At 41.8% G+C, this 25,774-nt stretch overlaps 1 protein-coding gene across 7 annotated transcripts in view; it reads right to left on the bottom strand.

The window, feature by feature from the left end:
- Positions 1–440: 440 nt before the first annotated feature.
- Positions 441–25,774, bottom strand: part of fbxw7 (F-box and WD repeat domain containing 7) — a 140,099-nt gene continuing 114,765 nt past the window's right edge. For all 7 annotated transcript variants that reach the window (XM_055009772.1, XM_055009770.1, XM_055009769.1 and 4 more), the window contains 10 exons: positions 24,966–25,048; positions 23,213–23,354; positions 19,491–19,625; positions 16,900–17,023; positions 16,596–16,732; positions 15,829–15,942; positions 10,341–10,522; positions 8,225–8,450; positions 6,436–6,646; positions 441–2,982 (listed from right to left, as the gene is read on the bottom strand). In XM_055009772.1, the coding sequence (XP_054865747.1) occupies positions 2,714–2,982; positions 6,436–6,646; positions 8,225–8,450; positions 10,341–10,522; positions 15,829–15,942; positions 16,596–16,732; positions 16,900–17,023; positions 19,491–19,625; positions 23,213–23,354; positions 24,966–25,048 (1,623 nt within the window). In that variant the 3' untranslated portion in view covers positions 441–2,713. The remainder of the gene's footprint in view (positions 2,983–6,435; positions 6,647–8,224; positions 8,451–10,340; positions 10,523–15,828; positions 15,943–16,595; positions 16,733–16,899; positions 17,024–19,490; positions 19,626–23,212; positions 23,355–24,965; positions 25,049–25,774) is intronic.

Here is a 25,774-nt window from a genome sequence, read left to right on the forward strand (position 1 = left end):
GCTGAAGCTTGACTTTAAAAGATGATATTGAAAATTAAATCGCAATACTTGTCCCAAATATGTGTGGAGTAATTTTATTGTGTTGTAGTGTAGCTGCAGTGAGCAGAGATGGGTGGATATAGAGCTGCACATTATAGAAGCAGCAAAAGTGTAGCTATTTTAAGGAATGAAGGGATTATTTTCAAGGAAAAATCTTGAATTTTGATACACCGAGATGAGTTTTTAGGTTTTAAATCAATGAGTTGAGAAATAAAAACAGGACAGAAAACAGACTGACGGTGGAGATGAAAATCTAGAATCTCTCAAATAAACACAGATTCTTCTGAAACTGTAACTGTAAACACATAACCTGTTGAATCCAACCCACCGTGAAGTCTGCTGTGATCAGTTTAGCCTAATAAACCTGCACTGGAGCTAAAATTATTCCCTTGTGGATGTAATTAACCAAATAATTTGCTTTATTGAACATATAAGATGCATTCACACAGGTAACAAAAACAGACAACCGATATGCTTGAAATGAAAAAAGAAAAACCCACATTTTATTGCACTTAAGTTATAAGAAAATAAAATTCTAAGTGAATCAAACAAATACACAATCCCTTTAAGGTTTTTTCTGTCTGTTTTTTTTTTTTTTTGCCAGGCAGTTTACAGGAACTGAAAAAAAAAAAAAACACCTGCAACAAATCTGATTTCTCAAACCAGATCATAAATTAAAACAGAGGGAGAAAACAACAAGAGGAGATAGAGCAAGATTGTTTTTTTTTTTTCTTTTTTAATATACAGTGTTATACCACTTTCACAGTTCAGCTTGAGTTGTGACTCTTGGAGATTGAGACGATTTTTCGTTTGGCTACAATGTTTCTGTTCACGTTTGTTGCCTTTTGTGTTTGTATTTTTCCCACTGACGATCCGCGAGGCTGCAGCTGCCTCGGTGGTTTTTAACTGCAACACATGTAACACTAAGACTCCCAGCAGCTCCACCTGTTTGTCAGTTGATGCTTGTGATGGTCTCCTCTGTTGCGTCAGACATCTTTGAATGGAACAACAATCACACACGGATACGGACAGTTCTTTCATTCACGTGTTAAAATCGATGCTTCTGCTAGTTTGGATTTTTTTTTTCCTCTTTTTTTATGCCAGTCCACACAGCATTTTGTACATTTCCCCAGAGAACAGGCTGAGAGAGCTTTGTTCCGAGGAATGTGTTTACAAGTTACCCATTAACACGCTAACACACGCACTCATGCACTCACACACACGCACGCCAACAGTGTACATCCCCTTGTTTCCTCTCTGCAGGCGATCCCGTCAGTATGTCGGACACGCTCCCTCCTCTCAGCCTCGTAGAGGCACGTTTGGCTCAAGTTTCAGTGGCAAAAAGAAACAAAATTTAAAAACAGAAAAAAAAGTTTGATGTTACTTTTGTTTTCTTTAAGTCCAAACATATCGAGTTCAATTTGGAATTTCGCCTGGGACTAAAACGTCACAGCAAGTAAAAGTTCCACCTCTCTTTTTACCATTATCTAGCAGCATAAATACAGTTTGGCCACTGGGGGAAAACGGTAGAGGGGAAGGGGCTGAGGGGTGCAGGGGCATTAATCCACAGCGCTTAGAGCTGAAAACCTTCGCCTCCTCTCATCACAGCACTGAGGAAACCACCCCAGCTAGACTGAAAAAATCTGGACAGCATTGATGTTTGTGTAGAGACGGCGCTCCCAACTCAGGTATGCAGAAAACGAAAAGGAAGAACAAACAACTCAAGTAAAAAGACAAAAAAAAATCCTTGTGACATAATGACAGCAAACCTCAACAGGGCAGGTTTCTAATACTGGGATTTGTTGCTGTTGGCAACAGTGAGGAAAGGAGAAAAAAAAAAAGAAAACCCCTTTCATATGATAAACCAAAAAGGTATTGAGATTCACAGTTGTGTTTGTGTGCGATATTGTAAAGAAATCAAAGCATAGAAACCAAGTGGAGAACAACAAGAACGGAAATGGAGTGACAAAAAACGAGCCTGGTTACAGGCTGAACCCTCCAATCGCTTTCTCTCCACGACATCAAGCAGCTCTTTAGGTGTAACTGTGTGTGGAAATTCACCTTTAAAATCTCCCTCCTTCCTCAATCTTTACCTACAGTCAATGTTTCCCACTTTCCGGTTGGCCGGTTGAGTGTGTGTGTGTGTGTTTGTGTGTTTGTGGGCGCACGCTGATGGGAGGGGGAGTGTGTCGGGGACTTTTAAAAAATAATATATCTCTGTACATCTCAAAATCTGTCAGGCTTGAGCGAAACCAAGTCTCTGTGCGAAGTTGACCCCGAACCGAAATGGTGGAGTGTCACTTCAAAAGAGTTCAGTCGTCATCGGTCGTTCATTTCTTCTTCGTTCTCCCGGCCAATCACAGGACAGACTAGTCCCCCCCCACCCCGCTTCCAGCCCAATCCCCTTCCACTCCACCTTGTACTGGTGGCGGGGGTCAAAAGCAGGGGCTGAACATGTGAGGGTCTGTGTCTTTGTCAGTAACATTTGCCCAAAATTGGGGATGTGGGAAGATGATGGTAGAGGACAGGACAGCCCACTGGTGGTGGTTGTAGGTGTTTGGGTGAAGAGTTCTGGGTGTTGGCCCTCCCGTTTCCAGGCACCTCGTCTCCCCTTCCTCTCTATTCCTTCCTCTCCGTGGTTCGCTCTGTTCGTCCTTCCCTACCGTGTCCCCTCTCACTTCATGTCCACGTCAAAGTCCAGCACCAGCAGCTTGGTCTCCTCTGTGCCGTTGCGGCTGCCCACCGCACACACCAGCTTGGTGTTGGAAGCCCGGATGCGCCAGACCACGCCGCCGCTGCCGCCGCTCTCCAGGGTCACCAGGTTGCGGATGAACTCGCCCGTCTTCAGGTCCCACAGCTTCACCGTGCCATCGTCCGAGCTGGTGATGACAAAGTTCTTGTTGAACTGGAGGCACGTCACGGCGCTCTGGTGCTTGTGGGGACCTGAACACACAAAGAAACGGGAGGTTAGAGGGACGGAGCGAGGGGTGAGGGAAAGGGCGATCGTTAGCAAGTTTTCACCGCAGGACCTCTGAAACTTTATTTGCTCTTTGATTAAAGGACCCACAATCTAGATTACATCCCTCTGCCACACTTCAGGGAAATATTAAGGGCAGTATTAGCAGCACTAGAAAACACTGACTCACACAAACCCAGAACTCAAGGCTGCTACAGAGGTCAAAACAAAAAGAAAAAGCTGATCATTACAGTTCTTCACTTGTGACAGAAAAGTAAACAGTGTGAGGAAGAGGGACTTTTAGTTTTCAGTCTAGTTCCTGCAGGGTTTCATAGATGCCCACCTTGTCTGAAATAAAGATTGCTAACACCATATAAACCGAAATGAACTAAATCCGGTGTTTCCTCTACATTTATTCAGCAGTGGCGGCCCTCCATTCCTAAATCCTTGCCGCTGCTCCTTCAAATTTCTTTTTGTTTTCTTTTTGTTTTATTATTGTCGCAAATACACCATCGCCACATGTCTCCACCTTCACAGCAGAATCCTGCACCATGTCGGGTTCTCGCGAGTACTAAGGTAAACTACAGATAACTATCTTGCTCAGTATCTACTCTTTCATACATCTGGTTAATACGACGTTAATTACTCGCGAGAAAGTGACGTCACGTCAAGCATCCAGGCAGCAGGTCAGAGAGTCAGAGGAGAGTCGTCTGGGAAAATAGGGCAGTGACTTACCGGAGAAAAGTTGTTAGCTTAAGATAACTTTCAGGGACCTGGTCTGCGAATTAGCTGTTAGCTATTGACCTATGAACATGGCATCGGTAATTGTAACAATGCTTCTTGTTCTGTCCCTATTAAATAAACATATAAATAAATAACTCATAATAGAGTCTACAAGTTATACAGACATTCGCTGAATATTGCTGGCCAGCTAACATTACTTAACATATCGGTAGCTTCAGTTAATTGAGCCCAGTGCCAACTCAGTGTCGCTAACATGAATAAACTAATTTATAGCATTAAGCTAATATCTACACGCCATGATGCAACTGCTGACTGCATTTTCAAATGAGCTTCTTCCAAAAAAGCTATAAAGATGTGTCAGGATCAGCGAAGTTTACCATCAAATAATAATTTTAAGGAGGAAACACCGTCCTTTCTCTCTGTAGTTCTTTAACAGCTCGGTCAGATTTAGCCATTTGTAAAAAATGGAGCGAAATAGCGAATTGGAGGATTTGATACAAGAGGAGCAGAAAATCAAACCGTCTTCAGCCAGCGAGGCGAAGGGAAAACTCTTCCTCCTGACAGTGTAGTGAAAGGCTGCAGGACGAGCTGCAGTGCGATGCAGGGCTCAGGCCTGTCACTGTCACGGAACAGCTTCAGCTACACCTGGCAGCTAGCAGGAGGTCACAGTAGAAGTGAAGATGGCATCTCTGAACCGCCTTCGCTGAGGTGACTTTATTTCTGACTGCAGAAACGACTTAACATTTAAGGGCCTTGAAAATGAAATCTTAATTAAATCAGTTCGGCCGACACGAAACACAGACGAGAGCAGAATAGAGCAAGTTAACTGCTTTTTACTGAGGTTACTGTAGCAACTGTTTCTTTCAGAAGCATTGGATTTATTTCCGGTTTCACGATCCATTTCCAGAGAACATTTGTTGAATTCTTGGCATGAACAAGCTTCTCACATCTTTTCCATTTCTGTCTCCAGTTAGTTCAAAGGCTGTTATTTACCCGAGTACAAAATAGGGCTCTGCACCAACCCCCAACATGCCTTCCTCTCTCCTCCCTCCGCTCTGCCCATTACCACAACAAAGCAGCCGACTCCATCATTACCTATGCTCTCTTCAGCCGACATGGATGGCCTTGTTGTTGGCCTATTGTCTTATCAAAACACACTAATGAATAGCAGAAATCGTCCGCTGACCTAATTATATGACCTACAAAGTTCCCCGGCCCTCAGTCTTTGACAGTCGTCACCCTCTCTTCATGCCACAGACACAAACCTCCCCCCTTTCTGGTCCCTCCCCTCTGTCTTCAGGCTCTCACTGGGGCATCCTTTTGTTCGGCTGCTATGTGTTGGTGTTTGCAGGACCGGCATGCAGGGCTGTAGGTTGTTAATGAGGGCATTTAGAGGTGGGGCACCGGTGGTTTTAGTCGCTGCTATTCAGCAAAGGATTTCAAACTTCCTGTGAGGCACCAGCGCTGCTAATGGAATAAGAACTATTCAAAGAGGCACAAAAGAATGAGACTGTAATCAGGACCAACAGGCTTGCAAGGTGTTGGCTTGGTCCTCCCACATACACACATTTAGTTTGACTTTTAACTGGAATGTCGCTATCAAACTGAATCAAATGTTATGTACATTTTGTTGTTGGTTAAGGCTGCCATTTTGCTCCACTTAGCAACATATTTATAGATACATATTCACATATCTGAGTGGTTCTGCAGCCAGTGGCGTAAGTCTACCACTTAGTACACAGCCACATCATCTTTCCTTTGACTGCCATTTAACTAAGTCCAATGGAATCACAGCAGAACTTGGCCTTTCACCTTCTGTAGCACAGCATCTTAGCAATACAGGGCAGAAAATCGCTACTGACTGGTGACGGAAATTAAAAGACCAATAAAAAAGAATATTTAATGCATGACAGTGGTTCTCAAACTTTCTTTGATGTGCTACCACAGCCCTGTCAGACGACTTCAAGTGGCCCTTCATCAACACTTCCTGTCGCGTTTAAAACTTTGGAACCGATTTTAAATGAGATGGTACTTCACATTTTTAATTACGCGAACACAGATATTGCTGCAGACATTCTTTTATACTGTCAAGTTGGTTTGGTCAAACTGGAGGAGGTAGAAGTTGAAGGTTTGACTGGTTTTATACAACTTACAGGTACCTGCCTCAAAACTATTCATTCATCACTAACAGTCGATAAGCTAAGGGTTACAGGTTTTATAAAAATCTAAACATAATTTTGCGTTTTTTCTGTGATTGTCCTTGGTTTAAGAATCACACGTTTGATATCATGTGAACAAGCTAACATGAATTTAGCAATGCTCATTAATAACTCAAACATCATCTGTCAATGATTTCTGTTGTATTTTAATGTTTTTCCACTCAAGTTAGATCACACATGCAGTATATGGCCATAAATAACAGAAAAACATTTCTAGAAACCCTTCAGATTCTGCTCAGGCGAACAACTCAACAGCAGAAATTTCCATCTCAAATGAATGCAGACTGAACTCACACCTGTGGCCTGACATATCCAAATAGCTGTTACCGTGCATTAGTTCCAGCATAACTGACAGCTAATGTGTTCCTGGTGTAAGCAGTTATATCTTAACTCTGTTGCATCTAATATACTCTGTGCGACATGATTTTATGAAAATATAGAGTAAATAACGCTACAGTCCAGCTGCAGTAAACTCACCCTGCAGTGTTTGCAGGCACTGGCCCGTTTTGATGTCCCAGATCTTGACAGTGGAGTCTGCGTTGCCCGAGACCAGGATGTTGTCTTTGAGCTCCATGCCGCTGGTAAGGGACTGATGCCCCGTTAGCGTGTGGATGCAGTTGCCCGTCTCCACATCCCAGACCCTTATAGACGTGTCCAACGAGCCGCTCACCACATGGATCCCGTCAAACTACAGACAGAGAAGATGAGTTTAAACCAACTGAAAATCAAGCTGGCAGCTCAAGACGACTGCAGCTGTCACCTTAATGTCTAGCTGATGGCCAAAACATCTTAGCAACACGGCATTATTTGTTTCTATTAGCAAACCTAAGATTAAACCCATTGAAATGGATGAATTTTATTGATCTGTGAAGGCTCCTCTTATTTTTCTGCCCCACACACATTGAATACAAGTCTAACAAACACCAATCTGTCAGCGCAGTAAACAGCTCCTCTCTGAGGTTATGGCACCAGCTAAAGTGCTCTGTCATCACACAGAGTGGATGAGAGGACGCTTAGAGGACACAGAGGAATGAACTTTTTTTCACCAAAACAAACAAACAGCACCACAGACACGCTTAGAAAGAACACAGTAAACATGCAAGTGCATATGAGCATAACTGAACATGTGAAATATTCATGCATGGATGAACAAATGTGTATTATTTGTATGTTTATGCTACATTGTCCACCAGGAGACATATTTCAGTTCATAAGTATTCGAAACTGGTGCACACTTTAAGGACAGACAATAAATTTAACCCCTAGAGGTGAAGACTGTTTACAGAAAATGCTGTTTACCAGCTGCTCCTAAGTTAAAACTTACACATAATGAAAGTGAAAATGTAAAAATAACGAAATTAAGTGTAGCTACTCCACAAAAACACAAACAGTAACAAGTGATTAGTAATATTTCAGCCCACTAACTGCCAGATGTGGAAGTAAATAACCTGATAAAAGTAATAGCAGCTCAGTGTATATGTTTCAATTCAAGTTTAGACAAGGTAAGAAATATGAGCAACTTTTTATCAGCATGTTGCTTTATCAGGTAGTAAATAGAGGAGATTTTCACATTACATTTCATGAAACATTTGATTATATACCAAACTCACGAATGCTGCCAACTTTGAAGAACATACACTACCGTTATACAGTTTGGGGTCACTTAGAAATGTCCTCATTTTTGAAAGAAAAGCATTAGTTGTTTCAATGGAGATAACATTTTATTAATCAGAAATACAGTGTAGACATTGTTAATGTGGTAAATGACTATTGTAGCTGGAAACAGCTGATTTTTAATGGAATATCTCCATAGGGGTACAGAGGAACATTTCCAGCAACCATCACTGCTGTGTTCTAATGCTACATTGTGTTAGCTAATGGTGTTGAAAGGCTAATTGATGATTACAAAACCCTTGTGCAGTTATGTTAGCACATGAATAAAAGTTTTCATGGAAAACATGAAAGTTTTGAACGGTAATGTATATTGTCTACTGTGTGAAAACACAAAGAAAATAAAGCATGGTTCAGCTCCAAATTCAAGTTAAGGTTACTACATTATAGGTTTATACTCATCAAAATGTTCCTCAAGTTGTAATTGTGCAACCAAATTTCATAAATTCCAAGTCTGAAACCAGCTAGATCATGTTAAGAAACAGGATCGTCTTCACACACGATAAATAACAGATTTAACACAATTCTGGTGTTCAGTTTAATACATGCTAGCGCATTCAGGTGTAACTCTAATCTAATGGGAGGTTTGTGTCACCTGTAATGAGTACACTCTGTTGGTGTGGCCCTGCAGTGTGTGGAGGCAGGTCTCCGTCTCGGGGTCCCACACTTTGACCATGAAGTCGTAGGCACCGCTGACCACCCGTCGGCCGTCGTACTGGACGCAGCGCACCGCCGCTACATGGCCCATGAGGACGTGTAAACACTGGCCTGTCTCGATGTCCCAGACGCGCAGCGTGGCGTCGCGAGAGCCACTGACCACCCTGAGAGGAAACCAGACACAAAGACGGTGAGTCAGGCGTTTGAGTTTGAAGCGGGGGATGAGTGGAGGAGAGTGGGTGCGGCACAAACAATTCAAACCACAGCGAATTTGTCTTCATGCCGGGTTGCACTTTCCCAAAGAAGCAATGTTTATCTCAAGTTATCCATTCTATAGGATTAAATTCAATAGTCTGCACAGCTCCCCATTCAAACCGTGGCACCTGCATTGACAGAATAATGAGGCAGGTATGAACATTTTCTTTCACTCTTCTGACAATGAGTAACCTACAGTGTCACATTCATGTTCATACTTGAATGTAGAAAAACACCTCTTCATCTCAAACAGCCCCCTCGAGCAATGTCTTCACCCATAGCGGAAAGACACAGTAAAGGTTAGAGAAGAGGAAACTCCCTTTAGCAGCGGCTGTTACTCAAGTTTTACATGTTCTGGATTATCCCAGTATAAACAGTTTCTGCTGAGGATATTCTTTCAGAGGATGAGAGGAAAAGTGTTCTGAATGTGGCCACTGACTGACACTGCTTTCCTTTATTCCCACCGGATTCCAGACACTTCAGTAAAGTCTCAGGCAGACATTTCTCCATATTATTTCTTTCACAGGCTATTTGGATAGGAATAAAACACCATGCGGAAGATCCACACAGCCCATACTCTTTATTTATTAAATGCCTCGCAGCGCTACATAGATGGAAATCACCAACATGGTATTCACTGTCTGCCTGTAGCTCACAGCATTTCCACTGAGTGAGTAATCAAATGCTACACAAAAACCTTGGTGAGCCCTAAGGCGAAAAGAGCACTTTGAGTCTCCAGAATGTGACACTGAGTGAATGAGTGAGCAGCAGTTCGCTTAAGACGGCTCACAGGGTCTATTTAATCACTATGAAACCACATGCTCACTTCCATGCATACTGTCCCCTTTCAGTGCTGTGGAGCTGCTCTTTTTGCGTGATGGGATGGCTGTTAAGTCGGGTGATGCGAATCATAAGGAACATTAAAAAGAATATTTCACCTTTTATTCTCTCTGTCTGAGAGGCTGAGCTGTCTTTATGCTTATGTTTCATGCGGTGTGAGTGTGTTGATGATGTTTACATCAGCGGCAGAACACAAACATCCGAGGGTGAAGACAAACGAAAATGTCAAATAGGAGAGACAATTAGGACTCTGGAGCTTCTGCTGGTAAGGGCAGACGCCAAAATCAACACGGAAACTTAAGCTTGTTTATGACTAAATTACAAAGTGTGATTACTCCTGCGTACATCTAACCGGGTGACGCCCTCTGCCTAAAGTTAATGTAGTACTTCAAATAGCTAGAACACCTCTGACATGAATAATCTCCTGTTGTGTGCTACGTGTGCGAATGGGCAACTCTTCACAATATCCTGAAAATCAAGTACGGTGCAGTTTATATGAGGAAACAGCTTCACCCTCTGCAGGAAAGACATTTCTTTTAAATCAAAATATCTGGAAGGTAAAGACATTTTTACCGTTAAATGTCTATATTTATGTAACAAAATGCTACTATATCAATTGCAAAGCTCATTATTACCCTTGATGAATGAATTTTTAGTACTTATTAATTTGACTGTGATTTTTATTGTTTGTTTTGTCTCTCAGATATAAAGATATTAGATTAATGTGACATGGGACAAAAGCAGCAAAAGTTAACATGGTTGAATTAGGTGGTGTTTGGTATATTTTGTCTGAACAATGACTTAAACCGCATCTGTTTTGACGGTTGTTTCAGCTCCAGTTTCGTCAGATTAATCTCTCATCATGTTAAAAGCACAGCGGTGCCAAAATACATGACAGAGTGCTGGTGTTATTCTTCTACATGGCCTTAAGAAACCTCAACGGTGAGATTTCCACATACCTTTTCTCATGTAGGTGCATGCAGCGCACTGTTGAGGTATGCCCATAGAGGGTGTGGATACATTCTCCCGTCTCTGCGTTCCAGACCTTGAGTGTGCGATCAGTGGAGCCGCTGATAATAATGTTGTCTCGCATCTGGGATGACCACACGCCGCCTGTGTGGCCCACCAACGTCCGCAGACACTGAAAACACCACAGAAGAAGATCAGTATGTCACTCATTGCTACCGAAGACTAAGAGTGCTAAAAAAGTTCGTTTGAAAGACGTTCAGGGTGATTACATTCAGACACATCAAAACTGGGTTTAAGAACTCATAAAATGTCATTTAGGACTTTCATCCTATTTGACCTCCTGTTGCCTTCACGGAGGAAAAGTAAAATGAAATTTATGTGACCTTTTATGGGAGGGAAGAGCTCAGTGAGTCCACACCTGCTGCTGCTGTACCGGAACTAAATTCCTCTCTGAGCCCCACAAGCTTTTATAATTGCTTTTACTTATCTGTTGGAAAAGCGGCCAATTCATTTCCTTCGCAGAAAGGGTTGACAACTGTCTTCAATAAAATGCGACCATTCATCCTCATTAGGGACGGTAGATTAGCTATTGATTACAGCAGTTATGGAAGTCTTACTGATCAATTGAATTTGCGTCTCCACAGTTTGTCCCATTTGCGCCTCGATTTAATTACCCTAAATGTATTAAATTAAAACTCCCCAGGGAGAGGAGCTAACTGTGGTTGTGTCAGGTTCAGAGTGGAGTGTGTTGCTCAAGTGTACGACATGTGACCCCCGACTGCAGCTGATAAGCCACCGAAGGGTGAGTGGCGGCGCAGGGTGGAGGGTTTTATTCTATCGTTAAAGAGGAAGATGACGCTGCTTCCCATCTTCCCTCCTCTCTGTCCTGTGATAAAAAGAATCACTTCATTAACTGAGGGCCAGTGTGGTATGACTCAACAATAGACCTCCCAACAGTGTTAGGTCTCCCTTGTTTCATCTCTGTAGGAAACAACAGTGAACAAGGGAAATTGCAAACTAAATATGGCTAACTAAATAAGATTTGTGGAAAACCATCATCTGTTATCAGAATTATTTACAATTTTCTGTGTGAATATGTGCTGCTGCAGTGCAACATTCAACTACAGGCCTGCAGTTTGTTGTTAATCATTCAGTGAATGCAAGGATGTGAGATTTTCTAGCAAATCAAAGCCAGTGGTTGAAGCTCCAAGAACAAGAATCACAGTGTGATTAAAGCCTCCTCAAACACTGCGTGGGAAGAGAGAATATCTGAAATGAAGGGCTTAGGCATCTTTATCTGCCCGTGAAACAAACATAAAATAAGCCCATCTCCGAGAATGAAAGAAGATTAGCACTCGTGTAATGAACCTATGAAGGCCCCCCTTTTTTTTTGAACACGCGAGGGGTTTCATACAATGCTTTACATTTGCATTAAATCTCCTTTTCATTTAAAAAAAGAAGCATCCACAGAGCTGGAAACAATAAAATACATTATATGCAGTAGATTTCCCTTTGTATTGAAAATCCCCCTTTCTTGACCTCAGCATCAGAAAATGAGGGTCAATGGTGCTAAATGTGCACAGAGCTAATGCTTTGCCATCAGATAATTATAGCCTAACACCACATGATTAAAACATTACTATGGCAATAGTCTCATCTACATAATTGACAATAGAGGAAAAGCAGGTAAAAGAGGTTGCAAATGAGTCATCACAGTCCATAGAAACCATTCAGGCAGCTAAAATAACAAATGATGCTCACCACATTATCAGCTAAAATGTAAAAAAAAAAAAAAAAAAAAAAAAAACAGTTAATAGTTTATGATTTCCTGTTTTCCTTTTTTGAAGTATGCAAAATGTCCCAATAGACAGTAAATATCTTGGCTAAGGAACAATCTCTGCTGCTGCCTCCTACTTTATTCCACCTTGTTTGACAGAATACAGCAGATATATGAGATGAAGTCTGATGGCATTCTGAGAGCTTTGCCAACATGTTTGCCCTTTTCCATTTCTTGTGCTGCTGTTTTGATGACATGGGTATGATTCACCGTTGCACTCCAGGTACTGACAGCCTGATGCATACAGTACATGTCGCATAAGTACATGTTACTACATTCTGCTTTCCTCTTCAGAAAAGCAACTGAAGCACAAAATCACAGCTACCACAGGATAACAATCTTGATATAGGTGCATGCAAAAATGCTCATTACTTTCTTGCAACAATAAAGCAATCATTTCCCTTTGTCTCTTATCATTCCCAAAGCTACCTGCAATCCCATATTGCAAGTTAAAAAGAGAAGCAGGTAAAGTGAATAGATGTGCAGCTAAAGCATCTGGCAGAGGACACCTCTCCCTGGATGCGACAGCAGTCCACAGGTTTGCCATCTTAAATCTGCCTGACAGCTGAGGCTGCAGCCGACAGGCACCACCAAGGACATGTGCTGCTCTGTTAGGCACCAGGCACCTCTGAAGCCGCAAGAAGTGTGCGGCTGTTTGTGTGCTTGGAAGTAAGATTGACATCTCTGGTTGAAGGCGGAGACGTGCAAAGACAAAGGTCCATCCACTAAAGACAGAGCCTTCAAGTCTAAGCAACTGCTTCTGTAGCGGGAAAACAAGCCTTTTGAAAATCCGCCAGACCACAGATCTGAACTGCATGTGCGAGCTTCAACAGACACTCTTATGTAATTTTAATTTCAAAGGCTTGTGTTTGTTCAGGGCAACTTTTACACCGCACTGTTTTACCTGATCACTAAGCAACGGCCCAGTTTTCTCAGAGGTGTGGATGCATTTAATTCCCAGATTGCTTCACTGCGTGTGTTCAGATCACTGTGTTTCAAATAACGAGACAAATCAAGGGCAGGACAAAATGAACTGCACAGATGAAACATTATCTGTCTTGGTGTTTGCTGAAGCTTTGGCTGCACTGGAGTGAGGGTATCTGATGAATATTTGTAGAACATTTAAAAATGTAGGTCATGTCCATGCAAATAAGCCTGTTAATATGATACAGCACTTTGCTTTCTGTGCTGAAAACACTCAGTAATTTTGAAAAATACATGATTCACAAACAAATCTTTGAGGGAAAAATATATTGGACAGATTCATTAAATGACTGATAGAAACATCTGTTATGAGCTTGTTGGCGTCATATCTGCTGCAGTATTTAGAGTTGGGGACACTCTTTTGAATGATGTAACACCACTTGGTGCTGTCCCACCACAGGCGAATCTTTCTGATGGATCTAAATTGAAGGTTTGTGAGGAAAAGGACCACAAGGAGTCGAGAAGAAGTGTTAACGCTGGCCTACCTCTGGCACAATTTGTCAACGCTGTGACCAATTTCTTTCTCTATCCTATCAATTTAAATCCTCCATCTACAGTGCTGGATATTGGAGCAGCATTTCAGATCTCCTCTGAAGAGAAGCACACAGGTAACTGCTGATGTCTGGGAGTATGAGCCAATTTACTCTTGTAATCCAGAATGATTCAACAAACTCTTTATCGCCTTGAAGGACTGCTTTTGACCCAAAATCAAACATACGGTTCTTTCAAGAGCTTGGGGGTGATGGAACAAAGAAGAAAAAAAATTTCAATCTGATGGCATCCAACTTCAAAAGGAGAAAGTTTAAAGACTGGAATCACAAACTCTGCTGATCATCATGTTGCTATCTCTTATTGATCCACTTCTGAGTAAGACCAAAGTTTTGGTGTTAGCAGAGGGGCTGAGGAGGGGCAGACTAAGCTTTCACTGAAGCTGGAGGATTTATTTGAAAGGTAAAAGGCTCACCAAGGTCAAACAAATCACTAATAAAAAAAGAAAATTAGAGAGTAGATGTGCTGGCTACAATCTAGACTACTTGCAACATAAAGGAGAAAAGGAACGTTATTGGCATGTGGATTGGGAGGACAAAAGGATTTCAACCAAGGTCCATCACAAACTGTGTTACACTTCAAGATCACTCAGAGCTCCTTTACAGGCTGCACCTCGCAGGGACAAACTAACAGAGTAAAAAGCAGCAATCAAGTCCTCAAACATGCCTCACAGACTATAAAGAATGTTGACAGCAGAGAGGAAAAACTAACGCAGGTGCTGGTAATCTCATCGTATTGTTACTTTACAGTTTTACTGGCATCGACAACCACTTCACTGAAATCGTCGACTCGGCTTAATTGGCCATTCCTCGCCAGTGAGGGATTCTCTCTCTGATGTTGAGAGCTAAGGAGGCAAAGAGATGAAATCCAGTGAGGGGATGTGTGCTCTGAATGCAGCACCCAAACAGAAAGGGATTTAGGCTCATCTCTTCCTCATGACTAATGTAAACAAACGTTTGGAGACAGATTAACAGTGTAGAAACCACGTTCGCCGTGTGTGCGTGACGTCAGTGTAAATGCAGGGTGGTTTCAGATAAAGCAGCAGAGCCTGTTGGTGGTGATGTGACTCATCGCAGACTTCCACCACCAATATGGAGCCACTGCGGCTGTAACTCAACGGCCTGTCACCCAGATATTAGTGTTTGGGAGACAGAGCAGCCAAACTGTGCTCCATGCCTATGGGATGACCTTGGCGAGATCTGTTCAGATCAGCAAATGCTGTGACTGATATGCGTGTAATCACCAGCTGGCTGAAAGCCAACTTTACTTTATGTGTTCGGCCGACTCTTTGCAGCAATGAAAAGCAAACTGTCTGCTCTATTGTGTCCAAAGGAAAGAGAAACCCACTGCGGTGTGATCATGCATGATAGCAATTTCTCTAAGGGCTTCTCTTTGAATGTTTTTATTTTGGGAAATGAAATAGCAAGTTCACGGGCCCAAGCTTATCTCATTTATTTGAGTAAAAGTGAAAGGAACAGAGTGGAAAGAGAAATATGCAATAATGGTGTACGGAGGAGTTTTTGGTAAAAAAGCTCTTTTGAAAATGGTGCCCAATGCTGAGGTAAAAAAGGCGCTGTGATTTACAACAATCTGTAAACCTTTTTTCCCCAATACCACAGTACAACCACTGCCTTTCTTTTAAATACGGAGCGTAAAGCTGCAGCACAAGGCCTGTGTGGCTGCACCAGCTTCAGCTATGAATACTAACACTGCATGCGGACATGTGCTGTGTAACAAGTCTGCAAAATGGATAACTGTAAGACGAAAGGATAGACTGAGATAGAGTGGAGTCTGGCCAGGAAGCTCTTATGTGGTGGAGCAGACGTTTCCAATGACCAACTATCACATTAGTGGGAGGCAGTTCGATGCTCGAGAGGCAGCGATTGTTTGTGTTTTATGTATAGCTGAATGTACAGCATGCTGCATATGATGACAGAAAGTCTTTACAGCTGTTGATCAATACTCAACACAACTCTGTTTCCGTCACTTTCAAATCAATAAGTCTAAAAAATGCATGAAAATTATTTAACGTTTTGCCTGGAGTCAATTTAAGTCTGACTCTGAAACAGTGCAGCCAATCAGGAAATCAAACAGTAGTTAACCCTTACCTTTCCCGTGATGGCCGACCACACTTTGAGCGTGTTGTCATCGGAGCCGCTGACGATGCGGTTGCCACAGAACTGGAGGCAGGTGATCACGTGGTCGTCATGGCCCTTCAGCACCTTCGGTTAACGAGACACATAATGAGAAGGTCGCGCAGGGAGGGTGGATGTGGAATGACAACGCAAATGATAGAACTGATACTGATTGTGACACGTCTCTGGAGCTTTTACACATCAAAGTGAAAATTAGATAAAAGAAAAATGTCATCAAGTGCTGCAGGTGTACACAGTTCTTTAAGCAGTGCTGTGTTCTTGTGTGTATGTGTGGAGCCTCTGCTAGTGGGTCACAGGACTGCTAGCTCAGCAAATCACAGAGCACACTCCATATGCAAACGAATTCAAAGAGCACAGGGGTCTAATTTATGCCTGCGGTGGCCTGAAACGACCTGTGGCTGCTTCAAAAACAGCCAAAGCGAGCAAGGTCCATTTAGGATCAGCTTTAGCATGCTGCTCATGCTTTATGGGAAACTTCTGAACAGGTCAAAGATAAATGGATTCTTTAGAGTGAAGGAGAATCAGATCATCCCGTGGTCGAGCTCAATTATTATTCCACACCAAAACTGCAGAGCACGCACTTGACCCATCACTAACTTTCCATCAACTCCACACTTCAGACCCTTATTGAGCCATCTCTCTGCGACTCGAAGCCGTTTGATATCAGATCTATAAGATCTGCTAACCTGTGGGGAATTGAAGTTTGAAGGAAAAGCTACCTTGGGTGATTTGAGGTCCCCTCTCCTCCAGTTAGTGTCTATTCTGTGCTGCCTGATGTAGGCACTCTTCCAGGGGCTGTGAGTGAAGCCAGGCTTTACAATTTTCCTCTTTTTCAGGGGCAGAGGCTCATCAATGCCTGTTTGGAGAGAGAAAAGGAGCTGATTGCAATAATATGCTTTAGTTTTTTCTATAAAAGTTTACTTTTCAAACAGGTGTAACCACAACTTTAAGCACAGCGCAGCAGTAGCTCCCGACTGCTTGATGTCTGTCCACCTGCATCTGTAGCAAAGACTTAAGACTCACCCTCTTCCCGGCATTTCTCTCTCCACAGCAGGTTGTCTTCTGCCAGGATGCGCCAGTAGCGACACGTCTGTGCTGCTTGGAGGAGGTCCTTCGGTTCCAGGAATGACAGCACATACAAAGCCAGCTGTTGAAAGACATGGACAAGGAATGTGAGAGGTGTAAATGGGAAACGAGACACAAAAAGGAGCCTTCACTTTCTAGAGCGAGCGCATACAACAGTACAAACATGCGATGAAAAAGGACTTTAAGTTAACTAAATCACAATAACAAAGAGAAACAGCCAGGAAAACACAGTTGTTGAAGAAACTATGCACAATATTAACAGCATGAATCTAACTGTCAAGTGTAGACAGCACCATTACCATTGAACTGAATCAAACGATTCTGTGAAAGCCTGACAAAAATGTACAATGGGAGCTTCACACAGCAGCAGAATAAAGCCAGGTTTACGGTTATTAAGGCCAAAGCCAGTAAATAAAGACACAAAACCTGGTATAATGAGCATAAATCTGGACTCATGAGCAATGGAACAAACACAATCCCCTGCTTTTTTCCCCACTAACATATTTCATATAGATATATATTTGAACAAAGCTCACAACACACAATGTCTGACCCAATTATAAAACAATGCATTGAATCAAGTGATTGCTCTGCATCATGAAAGGGATTATGGATTGATTTGACAGGAGGAGATGTAACCTGAAGTGCAAATATTGTTCTTTCATTACATTATAATGATAATCTGCTGCACAACACACTGACAAATTCAGGAGTGGTATCGTGGACATCAAGATTTTTTGCTTCGTAAAGCTAGCTTAGCTCGACCTTTGCTCTTAGGCTAGTCTCAGTTAAATATTTTTTATCATCCAAGAAAGATGCATCAGATTGTATGTGTTTTTTAGAGAAGCTGGAAGCTGGAAATTGCTTTTCGAATCAGTTATGAATAGTTGCTGGATCATTTTTGTTGATCTGGTTGCCTAATCGCAGCAGCTCAGGTCTAATGCAAGCTAACATGTTTTCCAGTGACTAAAAAGTCTGCTACTCTACCTTCAGTCAACAACCAGCTGCACCAAATGACAAAATAGAAGAAAAGATGACTCAACATTTGTGGTTTGGAGCATGTAAGAAGAGAAAGAGCTTCAAGAGAATGCAGTAAACTATTGAAAATAACCAGCTCTGAACAATCTTGAGCCCATCTTGAATACTTCCTTTGACTTTGGAAATGGGATCAACTCTCACTGATTTTCTCCTTCCAAATTACTTTTTTTTTTAGACGTACAGTCTTTGTTGAATTTTTCCACCGAAACGTACTAGTAGCTGTTCCCTTTTTCCAGACCGTTAGAATAAGGTGAATTTTTCACATTTCCAAGATAGCTATGGAGGCTTTGTGTGCACTTCCTTTCGTGCAAATTTTTACTTGTCTATTGTTTAACAGTTCAGACGTTGTTGTTCTGTCTACCTCCTCAAGGTCTTCACGTGTTAATTACCATTTAGGTTTACTCCCAGTCACTTGACCCTGAAAACACCTATCACCAGTCCTTGACATACCTCAATCACCTAAAAGCCTGTCTAAGCCAGCAGTCATTACCGGCCTTGAGGATTTTTCAAAAGTTTTATAAATGGACCTTGAGTTGGTGATTGCTTTTAAAGCCTGGCGAGCAGCCTTCTGCAGAATCTGTTGATCTATTCAATTCCAACTGTGTCTATGGTGCAACCGCAGGGGATTGTCCTGTTAAAATTACTTGACAGCCCCACCCAAAGTATTTCCAGCAGCTCTACCAGAGGCAAAATGGGATTATCAAAAGATGTCAAAGCAAACAGGATATTGTCTGTGGTCTGTATTTATATAGTGCTTTACTATACCTGCAACGATACCCACAGCGCTTTACATTATACATCACATTCACACACTGATGGCGGAAGCTGCCATGCAAGGCGCTAACCACGAGCCACCAGGAGCAGTTAGAGGTTCCGTGTCTTGCTCAGGGACACCTGGACATGAGCTCTGCAGGCCAGGATTGAACCGGTAACCCTTACAAGACGGTCACTCTACCCACTGAGCCATGCCTCCCCTCAGGATATAAAAGAAAGGAGAAGCAGCAAAGAGAAAAAATAATGAAAGGAAAGGGCTCTCGTCCCAGTGCGAACACACATGAAGCTGTTTGTATATTTGGCTTTGGAGCAAGTGGCGCTGACACCTTGAAATCTTGCATCCTATTGCCTCACGCTCTGTGCTAGCGCCGCCACCCCTCCGCATCCTCACACCTGCCAGACAAGGTGTTAAGTATTTGATCTGCTGCACACGATAAGGTGGATTGAGGACATTTTGTAAGAATCCCTTATGTGATCTCATTATCAGCGTGGCACTTGAGATTGTTTGTATTGTCAGTTATGATATAGAGCAAAAACAAGACACCCACTATGGACGCCTTAAAATGAGGCGACAGGATTAAGGCTGAGAGGATGACTCGGCTCTCTGTCAGGTACGCTCGCTCCACGGCAATCCAGAGGATTCCTTTGGGACTTCGGGCCAGAAGGAAGCGGAAGCGGAGGCAGAAGTAGAGGATAAAGACGGGAGAAGAACTCACCTCTTTGGGCAGCAGGGAGATGAAGTCTCGCTGAAACTGCGGCTCGATCACCTGCATCATATGCTTGACCTGTGTGGGCTCGCAGCTGTCAATCAGCTCATCCAGCGCCAGCAGCTTCTCTGGGCCTGTCCAGCTCTGGAACACACAGCACAGAGAAAATGGCTGAAAATGATTTAAGTGCTCTTGTTTGATGATGGTAGCATGAAATGTGGCTGCTGTAAAGTGGCAGCTTTGGGTCGATGGGCAGAAAGGGCTGGAGCTAATTTATGAGAAAATACTGGGCTGCACTGGTTCACCACTGACCTCCAAGAGTTATGTTGTGTTATGATAGGGAAAAATGTCAAGCACCAAATTTATTTTAAAAACAAGTACAATATGACAATAAGGGTTTATAAAAGAGCCTAGTAGGATTTAAAAGCTTTGCAGTGACATTTAGAAGTGCACTGCAGATTTTTCTTGTTTTCTTGTAACAAACCTGAGGTCGAACAAATGTGTTGAACGCATTTGTTTTCTCCTAACACAGGTGCAAGGATATTTTTTAAAAATATTCCTTTAAATACAGGAATATGTATCACATGTGCTTGTGAGAACAACACAGTGACCCAGTTGTAAACAGCTCTGCAGCACTAACAGTCCAAACTCCACAGGGCAAGCTATAGATTAGCTGAAGGAACTGAACCATTATGTGAAGTCATTTCTCTTTAACTCAGTATTGTATTCAACTCAATGACTTCATCCAACTCTACTTTTATTTACCAAACCATGTAACAACATCACTGCAACTGTTGTGACTCAGTTTCTCATACTGTACCATTAAAACATACATTGATTTGTATAGCAGCGCTCCCTTTGTTTCTATTTCTTCATACTTCTTCTCTACAGACTCTCAAAAGGGTATACTTTGGAAGTTGGTTATCACAGGTGGCAATGCACTAGTTGAACACTGTCAGAACAATATTTATGAAACATCCACATCTGGATTGCCACACCCAACACAGCTGTGAATGTAGGGTGAATCAGAAACACAGCTCAGGGGTGCAAAAAGATGATTGTCCCAGTTTACTGCCATCAAACCCAAAGCCTAAATGTGCTTATGTAAGACTTTTTTCCCTTCCTGTTTTGAATGGAGAGCCTTGGAAAAATCCTGCCCTGTGCGGTGTGTCTGCAACACGTTAATGTTCCCTACGTGCCTTCAGCAGCAGCAGCAGCAGAGTTGCTTGAGGCACCTGCATATTTTCAGCAAGCCAACACATCAGTGGAAAATTTGAACATCAGGAACCAGACTCCATCAAAACCATTATCAGAACTCTGAGGGCTCATTTCTTCTGCTTGAACATTCGGGTGTTTAACAGCACTGTAACTGTATGTCGGACTGAACAGCCACAGTTGTTTTCCTCTGTGAAGCGCTGAAATCTAACAATGATCACAGGCTGTGAGGCAGGGTGGAAAAATCTGGCACACGCAAACCACCTGTAATTTGGCAGCTAAAAGCTTCAGCCAGGGGTGCTGCTTCTGAAGGTAATCGGAGGGGGGGTGCAGACACCTCCTCCCTAACAGAGGGAGGACAACACAACAGCTAATGTGTTGCAGCAATTTTCTGCAATTGATTATTTGTACTTGAAGTTCAAACAGAGTCCTGAAAACCACAGGCTCACGATTCCCAAAGCAAGATGAGAACTTTTTGTCCAGTAAATGCCCCAGCCTGCAGTTTGTGATGCCTCCAAAACTATCGAAACTGCACAGCGACATTTCAATATAAAGCTAAAACACTTGAGGATACATTGAATTTATGTTTTCAGCCATGCTTTTATCTGCTGCTGGCACACAGCTGAAATAAAAAGTGAAGCCATTTGTCATTTTTGTTTTATTATGTTGTCAGATGCCTAATTTTGCAGAAACATCAGTTTCACTCTGCTGTTAACCTGCTTGTAGAGTCTCTATATACTGTAGTTGACATGAGAAACAATGAGGTGTTCATTTTTGTGCTTGGTAAAACATTTTACCTTTGAAACATTTTTAAATAGTTGTGACTGTTTTGTTAAAGTGTTAAGCGCCAGTAGAACATTTTAAAAGGCAAGTTGTTCTCACAGATTCCTTTAAAAATACAATCATTCAAGAATAATGCAGCGGTTCTCAAACATCTCCGGTGATTAATTATTGTTTTTCCTTTCTGCTAAGCTATTTTTCCCGTCAGTTACCAGTTTCTTACCATTTGACACAAACCAGGAGCCAACATCTGTGATCACATTGCTACCACTTAAACATGAGGAGAATTCAGGCTGCCTCACTGATACACGTGTGACTCTTTTCATCAGCTAATCATTGCAATGGGCTGCCGACGAAATCCTTCAGTTCGAATCATTCAGAGAAACGCTGAAGTAAGTGCTGAAAAACTGCCACTTAATTTCAGAAAGACTGAATTCTTTCATTCTCAACCAAAGGCTGCAACCAAAACACAGATTACGATAAGGAGGATTACTCTGAGCTATAAAGACACTAAAGAGGCAATTATTTTATCTTTTACACCAGTCACAACGTCGTTCAGATTAAAGTTCTGCAGGAATTGTCATTCCAATTCATTTACATTAATTAATGTGAAATTTAAAGTATCAAGCACTATTAAGTTGTTTTTACACAATCTTCATTAGTGACTTTCAGATGTTGGTATGTGGTTAATACTACCTCTGAACACTCATTATGCTAAGCTGTACCGTCTTATTTTATCTAGGGAATGGCGTTAGTCTTCTTATCTAATCTGCAGCAAAAAAAATGAATTTGATCACATCTCCAACTAATCCGAGGTAATCTGTAATGTTTCCACGGTCGTGTATGTCCTTGTTTTTTAACTTTCATGTCCATAGATATTTGATTTCCTCTACGTTTCGTAGGTGTGCTCCTCCATCTCACAGCAGCTGCATACAGGCTAGGACTGGACTGGGGAATGTACAGAATGTAGCTTTGAGGTTGAACTGCTTGTAGCCAGAGCTGTAAGATTAAAGACAGCAGACTGAGGCGGGTCGGGCCTGAGGACTAATATACGTAAAACAAACACCGAAGTGTCACAGGTTCACTCAGCTATTCGAGGATAATAAGTTTAAACTCTCTTAGGTAATGAAATCCATGGCAACCCATTATATGGAAAATCAGAGGGACCCCCATCAAGGCTAATATGTTTAAATGACATCTTATTTCCTTGAGGTCTGAAGTCATTAGCGCCTAGTCTAACATAAAAGAAATGGCTCTATTACACTGCATCTGTATAGAGAATTATATTCTAGGAATACTAATAGAAATAAAAGATAAACTATAATATTATTTTATGTCTCTATAAGTCCATGGTGTCTACACTTACTGACAGTGATCACTAACGTGGCTGAAAATAAGATTAGCTTTGATTTTGCTCATCGTGGACATTCACACTGCAGTAACTTCTGTATTTAAGAGGATCAGAGAGAATGGCATTTAATACAGGCCATAAGTCTACTTTAGACTTGTGTGATCTTATAACTCTGCTTTTTAGTCTGAGCAGGTACGGCTAATCCCAATTCCACGCTACAGTGCCTATGGTAATGTGGTGGGCCACAACAACAAGGCTGCAATTATCTCTGAGACTAAGTGAACATTGATTGGGCACAACATCTGCTTTTTGATGAGCTTTTACTCGAGGGTTCACCCAAGGGAGAAAAAAAAGAAAAGGAAGAATAAAAGTCCAGCGGTCTCACCTGAAATGTTCGGAGCCATTCTTGCAGACCCGTGGGTGGCTGGATTGAGGTGATGCGTCGCCTCTGTTGCCCCTGACCATTGGCTGCTCTGATGTGGCCAAATGTGGTGGGTGTGGCTGGACATGGGACTGTTCCTGTCGGGCTGCATTTAAAAGAACAGAAAAAAAACAAACACATAAAAATCAACACTGATATGAGACCTTCAGGAGCAAAGGACCTGCTGCTGACACCAGAGGGAGAATGTGAAAGCTGCTTTCAACAAGAAAGAACATCATATCACCATTACGGACAAGAAGAAAAAACACATTACTAGGATATTCAGGGGCCTTGATGAAACTTCAGAGAGTATTTCCAACTTATTTAGATAAAGAAAATGTAAAAGAATGCAAAGTTAAACATTAAAAGTTGCACTTGAAACTAAAAACAATTTTGTCTGTCGCTAATTTGATTTAGCAATCAAGGCCCAGCGTTGAGCAAATTTAAATAAAATTTGCATTTTCACCGTATGGCACTTTCCTTAATTAAGTCCATTCTTTTTTCTTATGGGCCAGTTTGGACCAAATTAACAGATGTATTGTTATAATGAAAGGTGAAATGTCTTGTATTTACTCCATGAATAGGTCATTCATTGTGTTGAGGCTACTGTAATATTCTTACATACTTGAAAGATATTAATAGAGTAATAGGAATTCAACCTTCAGACGACCAAATCAGTGTAGCTTCACAACCACAAGGACATCTTTATGTTCACCACATTCTGCAGTTTCAGAAATTTGAATGAAATGCAAAATCTCAAACTCTGTAAAGACTTCTTTGAAAGTATTCCAAACTATTGTGTTTCTATTTTGACCACCTACTTTATCTAAATGAGTGCAGGCTTCATAACAGAAACACCTCTCTGAGAAACACAATACAATACAATACAACAGAAAAACTAACTACAGCCTCCAAAATGTGTATTATGCTGAATCGACACCTCTTTAAAACAAAAACTGATCTATAAAACCTTCAAGAAGACTGGATTTATTGCAGGACTGGATTCTTTTCAGCTATGTATGCCTAATAAAATGGCAAGCAGGGTTGTATTTCTGACTCAGAGACTTCAAAGTGTGCACAGTGCAACAGATTTCTGTTCAGGCCCAGACTCTCCTGTTGTGCCTGGATGTGAAAAGCAGTGCAGGACTTCAAAGGACACCCATGTACCCTCGTAATGTAAGGGCAGCAAGAGAAACCATCCAATGGGCAACCTCAATGCCTCACATTCTGCTTGCTGACAGCAAAATGTGAAGCTGGGGGTCGATTTCATTATTGATTCATTTTTAATTGGAGAGGAAGCTGAGACGGAGCCAGTTACATAGCAACATTTACAGTTAAGTGGCTGTGTTCAGTCTGAATTTTAATGTAGCTACATGTGAACACGTCCATTAAATATTCAGGCCAAGAGAAACATCTGGGACTGCTGACTGGATGCTGCAGATACAATGGAACATGCAGCATCCTTCTGTTTGAAGATACATATAGCGCCTTCACTCGTACCTCCTGACAATCATTTCTTTTCATCGTAGGCTCAATTATTTTGTGCAAAGTAAAAAAATAATGAGATAAGGCTACTTAGAAAATCATTTCTATTAAAATCTTTCTGACCCCGAGGTGGGAACAAAGGCAGGACACTGCAGTACAAAGAAAACTGTGAGACGGTGCACCGCTGTTGGACAGCTGGGATGCCTTTTGGGTGAAATGTAAGTTCTCTTACCTCGGATACTCCGGGCCTTTGCAGGGCTTTTTTCCTGAAGGGAAAGATCGGACCTCGGGGCCATGGTCCAACTTTCTCTTCATCTGAGAAAGAAAAAAAAGAAAAAAGAAAACCATCAGAAACCATCACAGCATAACAAAGGCAGAGTCTCTATTTTAAAATACACACATAAAAACATATGTTTGCATAACCCATCAATTCCCCTCTGCTAACTTTCTTTTAAAAACAAAATCTAGACCATTTTAGTTGTAAGTAAGAAGTCATCTCTTAAGAAAAGCAATTGTAAGAAAGGACATAGTTCAGGCAGGTTTTTAGAAACAGAAGTGGAAGCAGAAAATTGCTTTGTAAGTTATAGACTTTGTTAACATTATGTCTGAAATTCAGCACATTAAAATACAGAAACCACAGTCTTGCAACAGCTTTATGCAAATGGGAATTAAACTTTAATGCATAAGCTGGAGATTCAATTTATGACATGATCCATAACAAAGCACAGAGATATGATGTATCTGTAAATGAAGCATCTCAGCACTAGGAGACAGCAGCAAACAAAGCAGGTGTTTGTTTCTACAATGCTGTGTGCACTTTTGGTTGTGTTGCATGTTGAAGGCGTGTAACACTGATCCCTGGGCAACCAGACACCCAATAATATCCAGAGGCAAACACATTCACACCCGAACTCGGGGAGTACAGTGTGTTCGTGCACACAAAACTTTCCCAGGAAGGTTACCGGGTGCAGTCTCTGACACTGAAATTTGCTTCATACTGATACTTGAGGGAAAAAAAAACAAAGCAAGTCGGTTCTTTAT

Source organism: Amphiprion ocellaris, chromosome 4 (genome assembly GCF_022539595.1).
Source record: "Amphiprion ocellaris isolate individual 3 ecotype Okinawa chromosome 4, ASM2253959v1, whole genome shotgun sequence".
Classification (NCBI taxonomy): domain Eukaryota; kingdom Metazoa; phylum Chordata; class Actinopteri; family Pomacentridae; genus Amphiprion; species Amphiprion ocellaris.